Below are 12,836 nucleotides of genomic sequence, written 5' to 3' on the forward strand. Positions count from 1 at the left end.
TTCTGGACTGCCATTGCTAACACGAGGTTGCTATTGTTTGAAAACTTGACATCACCCACGGCAACTCCAGCCTCTGACCCATCCTTGCTAGGGCTTGTCATCCTAAGTTCCGTGGTCACCGCTACATAGCTTCTGTCAACCAGAGTCCGAGCGATGAGCCCCTGAGACCCAGGTACAGTTTCCGTGGCATATCTGCAAGTGTCTCCACCTTAGACCCCAGTGCCACAGCCACAGTAAGTGAACCTGTGCACTGAGACCTTGTGGCGATGGTAGTTCTATCTGTGCCTGACCTTGGATGACAGTTCCAGTACTGCTCTGAGGGCTCTGAAGCCAGCATGCAGTACCTGATACCAGAAAGATCATCTCGACAAGATCTTCTTCCCAAACATAAGGCAGGAGGGAGTGGGATGATATTTTTAAGGCGGTCAAAGGGGAAAAAAAACAGCCAACCAAGAATGCGTTACGCAGCAAAGCTGTCATTCGAAAACGAAGAAGAGATAAAAGCTTTCCCAGCCTCTCACAGGATGGTGTGTCAGTGGTTCAGCTTGCCCCGGATGGCAGAGGACAGCAGCACCATGACTCTCGTGGTGGTCTCTAGACCACCATATGTCAGAACCAGTTTTAAGTATTTGACCTGCCTAACGGAAATGCTAAAGGGAATTCTTGAAGCTGAAACAGAGAGACGAAAATTAGAAACATTGAAACATATAAACATATAGAATCACTGGTAGAGGCAAAAGGAACAATACCCTTGACATTGGTGTAGACGATGGTTTCTTGGATACCGAAATCACAGGCAACAAAAACTAAAATAAGAAAAGTGGGACTGCATTAAGCCAAAGAGCATCTTTTCAGCAAGGAAAGAACCAAGCAAGTGAAAGAACAATGTAGAGAGCAGAAGAAAATATCTGTAAACAAATATCAGATAAGGGAATAATATCCATTTATTTAAAGAACTCTTACAATGTAATAAAAGCAAAGAACACAATCCAATTCAAAAAATGGGCAAAGGACTTGAGTAGATATTTTTTGAAAGACATACAAATGGCAAGCAGATAGAGGTAAGGTGTGTAAGGTCACTAATCATCAGGGAAATGAAAATCAAAACCACCAGCTGGGGGCGCCTGGGTGGCTCAGTCGGTTAAGCATCCGACTTCAGGTCATGATCCTGCGGTCTGTGAGTTCGAGCCCCGCGTCGGGCTCTGGGCTGATGGCTCAGAGCCTGGAGCCTGCTTCGGATTCTGTGTCTCCCTCTCTCTCTGCCCCTCCCCCGCTCATGCTCTGTCTCTCTCTGTCTCAAAAATAAATAAACGTTAAAAAAATTAAAAAAATTTTAAAACCACCAGCGGATGTCACCTCATGCCTGTTAGAATGGTTTAAGTATCTGCCAACAGATTATAGTTAAAGAAGGTATCACATATATACAATATACAAATTCATACACACTGAATATAAATTATTCAGCTGTGAGAAAGAAAGAAATCTTGCCATTTGTGGCAAATGGATAAAACTTGAAGGCATTATTGTAAGAGATAAAAGTCAGACAAGGAATACAAAAACTGTATGGTCTCACATGTGGAATTGAAAAAATTGAACCTGTAAAATTTAAGGGTAGAATGTTGTTTACAAGGGGAAGGGGTGGGGAATTCTGGAGATATTTAAGAGTACAAGGTACAACTATAGATAAATAAGTTCTGGAGATCTAATGTACAGCATAGTGATTGTAGTCAGCATTACTGTATTATCACCTTCAGAGTTGCTAAGACTAAATCTTAGCTGTTCTGAACACCCACACACACAAAAAAACAAAATGGTAAATATGTGACATGAGAAAGGTGTTATCTAACATTACCTTAGCAATTATACTGCAATACATAAATGTATCAAATGAACACATTGTATGTCTTAAATTTATGCAATGTTATATGTCAATTTTACCTAATAAAAACAAAGGATGCGTTTGTTTCTTACAGGTACTAAAGAAATTAGTTAAGAATATAGTTAAGACATCAATAGTGGAATTAAAATGGACCAATGAAATAACATATGTTTAATACAAAAGATGCCAGGTAAGGTGGAAGAAGAAACTAATACATAGACGTAAAGCAAAGGGCAAAATGGCGGGCCTGAATCCAACTATCCCAATAACGACATTCTGTGAATTAGATAAATATTCCAATCAAAAGACAGAAATTGCCATCCTGGCTAAAAAAGCAAGATCCATCTACATGCTCTCTGTAACAGACACACTTTACATTCAAAGGCACCAATAGGTGAAAGTAAAAGGATAGCAAAAGACAGACCTTACAAACAGGAATCCCATAAGTGAGCAGGGATGGCTATTCTGTTATCAGACAAAGTAGCTGTTAAAACACAAAGTATTAGTAGAAATTAAAAGAAACATTTCAAAATGTTAAGGGTGTCAATATAAGAGAAAAATAAAACAATTATAAACATATATTAGTCACCTGATAACAGAACCCTCAAACACATGTAATGGAAACTAACAGAATTATAAGTATAGTTGAAGATTTAAATCTCTTCCCTCAGTAAGTGATAGAACAGCTAGTCACAAAAGCAGGAGGACTATGGAAGACCGTCAAAACACTAGGAACCGTCTTGACAACTGACATATATAGAAAGTGTTCTAGGTCATAAATAGGGAACCTAATTTTAAGGGCTGGAAAAATCAAGGTATATTCTCTGAAGACAAAGGAATCAATGAGAAGCAACGACAGAAAGAAATTTGGAGAATTTCCAAACATGTGGAAAGCGATTCACTTCTGAAAAATTTATAGTTCATAGATGCAGTCTTTGAAAATATCTTGTACCGGATGATGGAAATTACCTTGTCTGGATGATAACATATAAAAATTTGGGGGGGGGGTTAGAACGAAAGTAGTGTTTAGAGACTTTCTGTACCTTTGTCACCTATATCCAAAAAGAAGTATTCTATAAAATGCATGATCTGAGTAGTTTCCCTCTCAAGAAGCTATAAAGACAAGAGCCAACTAAAGTTATAGAAGGAAGAAATGATAAACATATTTAGCTGAAAGTTGATTCTGAATTTATGTGTATTAGCATAACTAAGGTAGGTCTAAATGAATCAATACCCAAATATCCAAGAGCATCGGCAATAGAATGGATGAATACATTATAGCAAAATCAGACAATGGGATAGCAAGGACTATGAACAATTTGCAACTTCATGAAACTTTTGGATGAATCACACAAGTTTAGTGTAACCTGAAAGATCCAGTACTAAAGTATGCATAGTGTATGGTTCCATTTCTATAAAGTGTTTTTTAAGTGCAGATAAGAACATGAAAGGGACGTTTTGCGCTGTTGGTGAAGTTCATTATCTGATTCCATGCAACGGTGACACTTGAAAATCCAGCCATCTGTTGGCATGTATACCATGTGCATCCATAAAAGAATATTATGAAAAGAGGCAAATATACTTAAAACCAGACACAAAATTGAAAAAAAAAAAATCCTACCAAACACATGTGAAAATCAAAACAAAAAGAAAGAAAAATATCAGAATTGCCTTATATCTTCTAATACAATGTTACCTGTAATTCAGAAAACTTTTCACACTCGGTTACAGAGTATTTAGAAGTTTATGAGTAAAAAAAATGTAATGCCAATTAAAAAACAAAAAGATAACCTTGTAGGGTAGAAAGAAAGGGGTTATAGAAATATGTATTAAGTACATTTTGATGGGAATACTAAAAAAAACCCCTAAATTACATGTCAGTGGCAATCATAAATAGATTCTGACAATATATAAAAATAATGGACAATAACATAAGTAGATTTATTGAAGTAATGCCATGTTGGATTTACGTTTGAAGTTCCATAGATTTTATCTGTCACATTAGCAGGATAAAAAAGATCAAATGATGTGATTTCTCGGATGCAGAAGGCAAATGATAAAACTAATATTCATTCTTCATTTTAAAAATATCATTAGAGGGGCACCTGGGTGGCTCAGCTGGTTAAGTGTCTAACTCTTGATTTTGACTCAGGTCATGATCTCACAGTTCATGAGATTTGAGCCCTGCATTAAGCTCTGCATTTCACAGCAAGGAGGCTGCTTGGAATCTCTCTCTCCCTCTCCCTCTCACACTCTGTCTCTCAAAATAAATAAATATACTTAATATAGATATATAGATATAGGTATATACCTATATAAGTATATACCTATATAAGTATATACCTATATCTATATATATTTCTTTAGAAAGATAGAAAATAATAGGAAACATCCGTGAAAGATCTAGAATAGATATGATAACTCTGAAAAAGTACTAATATAAACTCACTGTTTAAAAAAATGATGGTTTTTAACATATGAAATTGACATAAAATATATATAATGAGATTAATGGAACAGATTAGAGAGTGGAAAATTTATATCCACACATATATGGAGTGCACATTTCAACAGAGATGTAAGGTCATTCAGGGGAGAAAGTATAGTCTTTTCAACAAATGTTTGGGAAGCAATGGGATATTAAAATTATTAATAAATATATACTTTATACTACATATACAAATATAAAAATGGCTCATACATAGATGTGAAAGATAAAATTTCAAGATGATGTAACAGAAAAAAACACATGGCCTAAAGTTGGGCAGAGATTTCTTAGAACACCAGCCACATGAACCATAAAAGAACAAAGTGATAAAGTGTAGTTCATCGGGATAATTTCTCTATTTGAAGAGAAAAGAAAAGTCAGCGTCTTGGGAAGAAATGCTTACAAATCATATATCCAATAAAAGAGTTGCTGCCAGAATACATAAAAAAATTCTCAAAATGTAATAACAAAGAGTAAAAAATATGTGCAAAATATTTCAATAGAAACTTCACCGAAAAACATATATGGAGGGCAAAGAGAATATGAAACAATGCTCAACACTACTAGCCTGGGAACATTCAAATTAAAACCACTACAGACCAGACTTCCTGTTCTGGAAAGATAGAGAGGGTAGAATTTTCTCTATTCCTCTCACCAAATACAGCTACAACCCTGGGCATTAAACGGAAGACAATAGAAGAAGACTCAGAAAGGTGATGAGAAAGCTGACCGAACCAGGCACTGGAGACCTGAGCAATGACATGGCAGCGAGCTCCCTGGAAATTTTCTTTACCTCACATATACCAGACTGGTGCCAGAGAGGCTGGAAAACTACAGACACCAATAGGTACACACAAAAGTCCCCAAGACACAGGGTACCTGGGTGGCTCAGTCGGTTGAGCATCTGACTTCAGCTCCAGTCATGATCTCACAGTTCATAGGTTCAAGCCCCGAGTTGGGCTCTGGGCTGACAGCTCAGAGACTGGAGCCTGCTTCGGATTCTGTGTCTCCCTCTCTCTCTGCCCCTCCCAGAGGGCATGCAGAGTGGCAAAAGTTTTCGACACTAACTGCATATTCCAATCAAAAATAATTGACTAACCCACAAAAATATCACCCAGGCATGCAGGGGAAATCAACACATTGTCTGGTGAAGGAAAACTAAGAACATTTGTCACCAGGGGCACCTGGGTGGCTCAAGTCAGTTAAGTGTACCACTCTTGGTTTCTGCTCAGGTTCTGACCTCACAGTTTTGTGAGTTCAAACCCTGCACCTGGTTCTGTGCTGGTAGTGTGGAGCCTGCTTGGGATTCTCTCTCTTTCTCTCTGTCTGTCTGTCTGTCTGTCTGTCTGTCTGTCTCTCTCCGCCCTCTCCCCCAAATCGTGCTGTCTCTGTCTCTCTCGAAATAAGTAAGCTTAAAAAAAATGTGTCACCACCAGACCCACTCTGAAAATAATTCCCTTTAGCAGTTTTCTGATAACAAAAGGAATCAGGGAATCTCAGGAAGAAAGAACAAAAGAAAATAAAAAGATCACTGGTTCTAATGGACTTCCTTCACCTCTCGTGCTTCCTAAATTGTTTCATATTTGAGGGAAAATTATCAATTGAAGCAAAATTATAAAATCAGTTTGATTCTCAATTTTAGTAGAGAAATATTTAAGACAATTATATTATAAATGGGACAACATTAGGGGCCATAAAGGAAAGTAAGGCTCTACATTTTACTCAAACTGCTGTGGGTTGTGATAGACTGTGTAGACTATGATCTCTGAAAATGTAATCATCTATATAAAGATGTATGATATCTACATTATTTATATAAAGCAGATTAAAGCACATAAGTACATATATAAAGTTATTTATGAAGAAAAGATCCACTTTGCTACAAATTATGCTCCATCAATTAGGTCATGATGTAGAAAAGTATAACCTTTTTCTTTTTTTTTTTTTTTAATTTTTTTTTTCAAAGTTTTTTTTTTTTATTTATTTTTGGGACAGAGAGAGACAGAGCATGAACGGGGGAGGGGCGGAGAGAGAGGGAGACACAGAATCGGAAACAGGCTCCAGGCTCTGAGCCATCAGCCCAGAGCCCGACGCAGGGCTCGAACTCATGGACCGCGAGATCGTGACCTGGCTGAAGTCGGACGCTTAACTGACTGCGCCACCCAGGCGCCCCTAAAATTTTTTTTTTCAACGTTTATTTATTTTTGGGACAGAGAGAGACAGAGCATGAACGGGGGAGGGGCAGAGAGAGAGGGAGACACAGAATCGGAAACAGGCTCCAGGCTCTGAGCCATCAGCCCAGAGCCCGACGCGGGGCTCGAACTCATGGACCGCGAGATCGTGACCTGGCTGAAGTCGGACGCTTAACCGACTGCGCCACCCAGGCACCCCTTGTATAACCTTTTTCTTACAGCATGACAAACACAGCATCACCAAAAAGAAAGTTCCAGTAGGTCATAAACCTTAATTAAGAGTAAAAAAAAATAAAGACATGAAGAGAAAAGTTAAATCTTAGAAAGTAACATAGGACAGGATAGTCCTGAACATTGACTAACTTCTGAAGTAGGTCCAAAATAATCACCACCATTCAAAATGATAAATTGGACTATAGTATCATTAATGAATTTGCGTCATTAAAACCTCCAATGTGAGGGTAAAAATGATAGTCACAGCATCCAAAATCTATTTGCATCTTAAAAACTCAAAAAAGAGCTCATGTCAAAAATTGGACGAGGACTTCTAAGAAGGGAAAAGCGACACTGTCCGGGAGAAATGGGCAAGAGATACACTCAAGCATTCTCACAGGAAATGGTACTGTTATATAATCATCAGAAATTATTACATTAATTTTTCACTAGTGAATGTGAGATTAAGGGGCTAATTTGTACACGGTGTGCTTACACAATGCATTAGAAAAATGTTGGAATAAGGTGATAAATTGAAAGACACATGTAACTGTGTAATTTCATTCTAATGCTTAGAAGAAAATGTATTATAAATACCCATAAGGACAATTATCTTATACTTCTAGATTTGTATTTCCTTATGATAAGTGTAATATTTATAAGCAAATGCAATATATCATATACTATAGAGTTATGCATCATATATAAGTTATTATAAGTACAACACAATATGTGAAAAAAAGCCATGGAAAAACCTTTCCATAAAAAGTTATTCATAATATCCACATACTAAAAGGGAACTAAATTTGTGAAAATAAATTTTAAAATGTCATATTCTGGGGGGCCTGGGTGGCTCAGTCGGTTAAGCGTACGACTTCAGCTGAGGTCACGATCTCGCGGTCCGTGGGTTCGAGCCCCGCGTGGGCTCTGGGTTGATGGCTCAGAGCTTGGAGCCTGCTTCCGATTCTGTGTCCCTCTCTCTCTGCCCCTCCCCCGTTCACGCTCTGTCTCTCTCTGTCTCAAAAATAAATAAACGTTTAAAAAGAAATAAAAAATAAAATGTCATATTCATAGAAGACAGCAGTGAAAATTCACAAACTATAGGCAAATGCAATAATATAAGTGCCTTACAAATGTCATATGAGAGCGAAGGGAGACACACATAAAAATGCATACTGCATGATTCCATTGAGAAAAAGTCCAAAATTAAGCAAAGATACTTCATAATGTAAATGGGTAGGACTAATAAAGGCCCTAAACTTCTACATCATGATCTGACTTGTAATTGCGTGGTTCTAACTAGTTTGTGTTCAATTTGTGCAATCATGTACTTACTCTACTTGATGCGTCAAAATTAAATAGTAAAGTTTATTTCATGCTAAAGGGCATTTATAGAAACATGGTTTTCTATGAAAAGCAAGAACTGGAAATTATTAAATGTGTAGTAACGATATAAAAGTATACATAAAATATCATACCCAAACTATAAACAGACTTCAAAACAATAAACTACAAATATTTACAAAAATATGGATGAGCTCTACAAATATAATATTAACTGATAAGCTTTTAATAAACTCTGGAAGCATTTGAAATCTTACCACATCCTCTTCATTATCTACGGAGAGCAGGTTAGAGTTTTTAGAAGCACAGGACATCAAACTCTCATTCCACGGTTTTTTTTCAGTGCTGATGTAATAGCAATTGTTGCAGTACGTAACCCACTCTTCTGGACAACGACCACAGTGATGTGCTAGAAGAAGATTATGATATATTATCAAAAATTTTGAATATTACAAAATTCTAATTTTTGCATGGGTATATACATATGTATACATAACATATCGATGCATCCTCCCAGGATAGTATAAATAAAATATGCTCACACACACTCACAGAGAATGGTTAGGTTCTCATCCTAATTTATGTGCCCATATAAAGCAAACACACAAAAATATCCATCTCTACAAAATCACTTTTATGGAGAGTAAAATGATTTGTCTCTTATCATGTTATAGCAAGAGGAAGTCTGAGGTGATTGGTAACAATGGGTATGGTGATTTTAAATGAGTATTTCTTCACATTGTTACAGAAGAAGTAATATTCTCTGCCAATCATTATTTCAGAAAGTTTATATGTGAACTTCTAATTGATTTTCACCCAAATAGACTCGATTAACTTCTTTGCCTAGCCTCAGATGGAGACAAAATAGAAACTATACTAATATCAGAATTTTGAAAATGATGTTGTACCTTTCTGGATCCTTGTGTCTAGGGAAGAATTATTCTGCTCAGGTGTGTCAGTACCTAGAACAATTAAAGTAATCCTCATACAAACTTAATGTTAAACTAAACAAATCATAATGACTGAGTCTCTTAGTTTGAAATTTGGTGTATGGTTTAGAATTCGAAAAGTGTAATAAAATTAATTTTACCAGTAAAAAGTGAACAACAGGGGAAGACATTTCAAAAGCCTAAAAGAATCAAACCGTACCACCTCTTCCAGTATTTGGTAACCAATCTCAAGAATTAATTTGTGTTTCTCCATAAGGTCTCTTTCCTATACCTTGTCTTTGGGTTATGAAATCCGAGTTATGAGAATAAATATGTAATACTATCGACAATTGTTGTTATTTCTACGTTTGACAGTTTCAGAATAATCATTACAAGTTAGAGCTTATATGCATTAAAATAAGAGAATAAAATTCCATAATGTTATGAAATATTTTGAGCCACTGAGGACCACTAAAGTGAAATATTCCCTTTCGTCATTTAAACACTTACTGACCGGGATTAACAGCTAGTGTTACCACAGTGGACATCAAGACAAGACAGATGATTCCCAGGATCCCAGCAATGAGCTTCTCTGGACATGATGATAAATAGTAGAAAGAGAAATGAAAACACTGAGAAAGGATGCACAGAAATAATCATTTAGAAAATTTACAAACAGAACCAAGGATGCACACGGAATCCCACATAAAAACTTGGGACTCCAAACCTGTATCTGCTATTGTAATCTTCTCTCAGAATATACCCTTGCATTTACAGTAAATATACTACTCCATGACATGTTGGTAAAGACTACAAATTACAACAATGCCTGAACAAAGTTAGTTCTCAGATTTTAATTACAGTACCGTATTCCAAATTCAAGTTCGGATTCTCACAAATGAAAAATATGCGAGATCATTCCCTACTCACTCCCTACACCCCTGTACCCCAACTGCACATTCTAGAACAGGTATACTGTGTGTATTAAATGTTTTACCTTTGCAGGGAGAGTTCTTGCCATTCCCTTGAAGGGCCTGAGAAGCATTTTGAAGATTTAATTCTGCATAGGCTATCTCCTCCTCAGTTACTGAAATGGAACTTTTCATGCCCTTAGGTTGCACTTGCTGTCTTTTTGAGCCCTTAGCATGATGGAGTTCCGCATAAGTCACGCCTTGGTTGTTCATGTCTGCAGCTGAGTAGTGTCAGCTACAATGTGGATGAAACTGCCCTGAAGGTCTTGATCAAGAGTGTGTGTCATGTGCTGACAACATTGCTACTACAGTGACACTGGGTGGGGTGCAGGGTGAGGGATGCTACTCATTTGCAGTTGAACAATATAAAGTCTGGTACTAACTTCCGTAGAGATAGAAATAAGTGTTTCATGATACAATAAGTGGTTTTTACTATGCTATTCTATGTTTGACACAATAGTATTTGTTGGAAAAATGTAAAGAAATAAATGAGAGAGGAATAAAGGAATTCATGAGTAATACTGTCCTTATGATTCCGCAGAAACATTTCAACACTATTAACTGGGCTAAAATTAAAACCCAGTATTAGGAAAAGAATGCTGCATGATTTTTTGGACAATTTAAAACCGCTATTGGTTAAAAATTGAGTGTTCTGATTGGAGAATACTAGTTTTAGCACAAATAGAAATTCCCTGAAGTAAATTACTTCTATTTGGGGACTTAGATTTATTTTCCACAAGGTCATGTGCTATCAAATGATCTTTTATTTTAAATAAATTTGGAAGTCTGTGACATCGTTAAATTTTAAAAGAAAGATTTTATATGTTGCAAAATACTACATGACCCACTAAATGTATCTGAAACCTGAACAACACTGAAAACAAAAGAGCAAAAAATATATATTTTTTTAATTTTAATTTTTTTAATTTACATCCAAATTAATTAACATATAGTGCAACAATGATTTCAGGAGTAGATTCTTTAATGCCCCTTACCCACATAGTGCATCCCCCCTCACACAACCCTTCCAGTAACCCTCAGTTTGTTCTCCATATTTATGAGTCTCTTCTGTTTTGTCCCCCTCCCTGTTTTTACATTACTTTTGTTTCCTTTCCCTTGTGTTCATCTGTTCTGTGTCTTAACGTCCTCAGATGAATGAAGTCATATGATATTTGTCTTTCTCTGACTAATTTTGCTTAGCATAATACCCTCTGGTTCCAACGAACACAACTTCCTTATCCATTCATCCATTGATGGACATGTGGGCTCTTTCCAGACTTTGGCTATTGTTGATAGTGCTGCTATAAACATTGGGGTGCATGTGTCCCTTCGAAATAGCATACCTGTATCCCTTGAATAAATACCTAGTGGTGCAATTGCTGGGTCATAGGGTAGTTCTATTTTTAATTTTTTGAGGACCCTCCATACTGTTTTCCAGAGTGGCTGCACCAGCTTGCATTGCCACCAACAATGCAAAAGAGATCCTCTCTCTCCACATCTTCGCCAACATCTGTTGTTGCCTGACTTGTTAATATTAGCCATTCTGACAGGGGTGAGGTGGTATCTCATTGTGGTTTCGATTTGTACTTCCCTGATGATGAGTGATGTGGAGCATTTTTTCATTGGTTGGTTGCCCATCTGGATGTCTTCTTTGGAGAGGTGTCTATTCATGCCTTTTGCCCATTTCTTCACTGGATTGTTTATTTTCTGCGCATTGAGTTTGATAAGTTCTTTGTAGATTTTGGATACTAACCCTTTATCTGATATGTTATTTGCAAATATCTTCTCCCATTCCGTGGGTTGCCTTTTAGTTTTGCTGATTACTTCCTTTGCTGTGCAGAAGTTTTTATTTTGATGAGGTCCCAATAGTTCATTTTGCTTTTGTTTCCCTGCCTCTGGAGATGTGCTGAGTAAGAAGTTGCAGCAGCCAAGATCAAAGAGGTTTTTGTATGCTTTCTCCTCAAGGATTTTGATGGCTTCTTGTCTTACATTTAGGTCTTTCATCCATTTTGAGTTTCTTTTTGTGTAGGGTGTAATAAAGTGGTCTAGGTTCATTCTTCTGCATGTCGCTGTCCAGTTTTCCCAGCAACACTTGCTGAAGAGACTGTCTTTGTTCTCTTGGATATTCTTTCCTGCTTTGTCAAAGATTAGTTGGCCATATGTTTGTGGGCCCCTTTCTGGGTTCTCTATTCTGTTCCATTGATCTGAGTGTCTGTTCTTGTGCCAGTACCATACTGTCTTGATGATTACAGCTTTGTAGTATAGCTTGAAGTCTGGGATTGTGATGCCTCCTGCTTTGGTTTTCTTTTCAAGATTGCTTTGGCTATTCGAGGTCTTTTCTGGTTCCATACAAATTTTAGGATTATTTGTTCCAGCTCTGTGAAGAATTCCGGTGTTATTTTGATAGAAATTGCATTGAATATATAGATAACTTTGGGTAGTATTGACATTTTAACAATATTTGTTCTTTCTATCCAGGTGCATGGAATATTTTTCCATTTTTTTGTGTCTTCTTCCATTTCTTTTATAAGCTTTCTATAGTTACCAGTGTAGAGATTTTTCACCTCTTTGGTTAGATTTATTCCTAGGTATTTTATGGTTTTTGTTCCAATTGGAAATGGGATAGATTCCTTGATTTCTCTTTCTGTTGCTTCATTGTTGGTGTATAGGAATGCAACCGATTTGTGTGCATTGATTTTATATCCTGCAACTTTGCTGAATTCATGAATCAGTTCTAGAAGTTTTTTGGTAGAATCTTTTGGGTTTTCCATATAGAGTATCATGTTATCTGCGAAGAGTGAAAGTTTGACCTCCTCCTGG

The 12,836-nt window shown here is 36.8% G+C and overlaps 1 protein-coding gene across 1 annotated transcript; it reads right to left on the reverse strand.

Annotated features, from left to right (window-relative positions):
• Positions 1–532: 532 nt before the first annotated feature.
• On the reverse strand, positions 533–10,395 carry LOC123386856 (NKG2-A/NKG2-B type II integral membrane protein-like). The gene is made up of 7 exons (XM_045062657.1): positions 10,043–10,395; positions 9,560–9,655; positions 9,025–9,078; positions 8,374–8,525; positions 2,923–2,992; positions 750–806; positions 533–669 (listed from the first exon to the last, which is right to left on the reverse strand). Exons 1-7 carry the CDS (start codon positions 10,227–10,229, stop codon positions 533–535), a joined length of 753 nt encoding a protein of 250 aa, XP_044918592.1. The 5' UTR covers positions 10,230–10,395.
• Positions 10,396–12,836: the final 2,441 nt, after the last annotated feature.

Source organism: Felis catus, chromosome B4 (genome assembly GCF_018350175.1).
Source record: "Felis catus isolate Fca126 chromosome B4, F.catus_Fca126_mat1.0, whole genome shotgun sequence".
Taxonomy (NCBI): Eukaryota; Metazoa; Chordata; class Mammalia; order Carnivora; family Felidae; genus Felis; species Felis catus.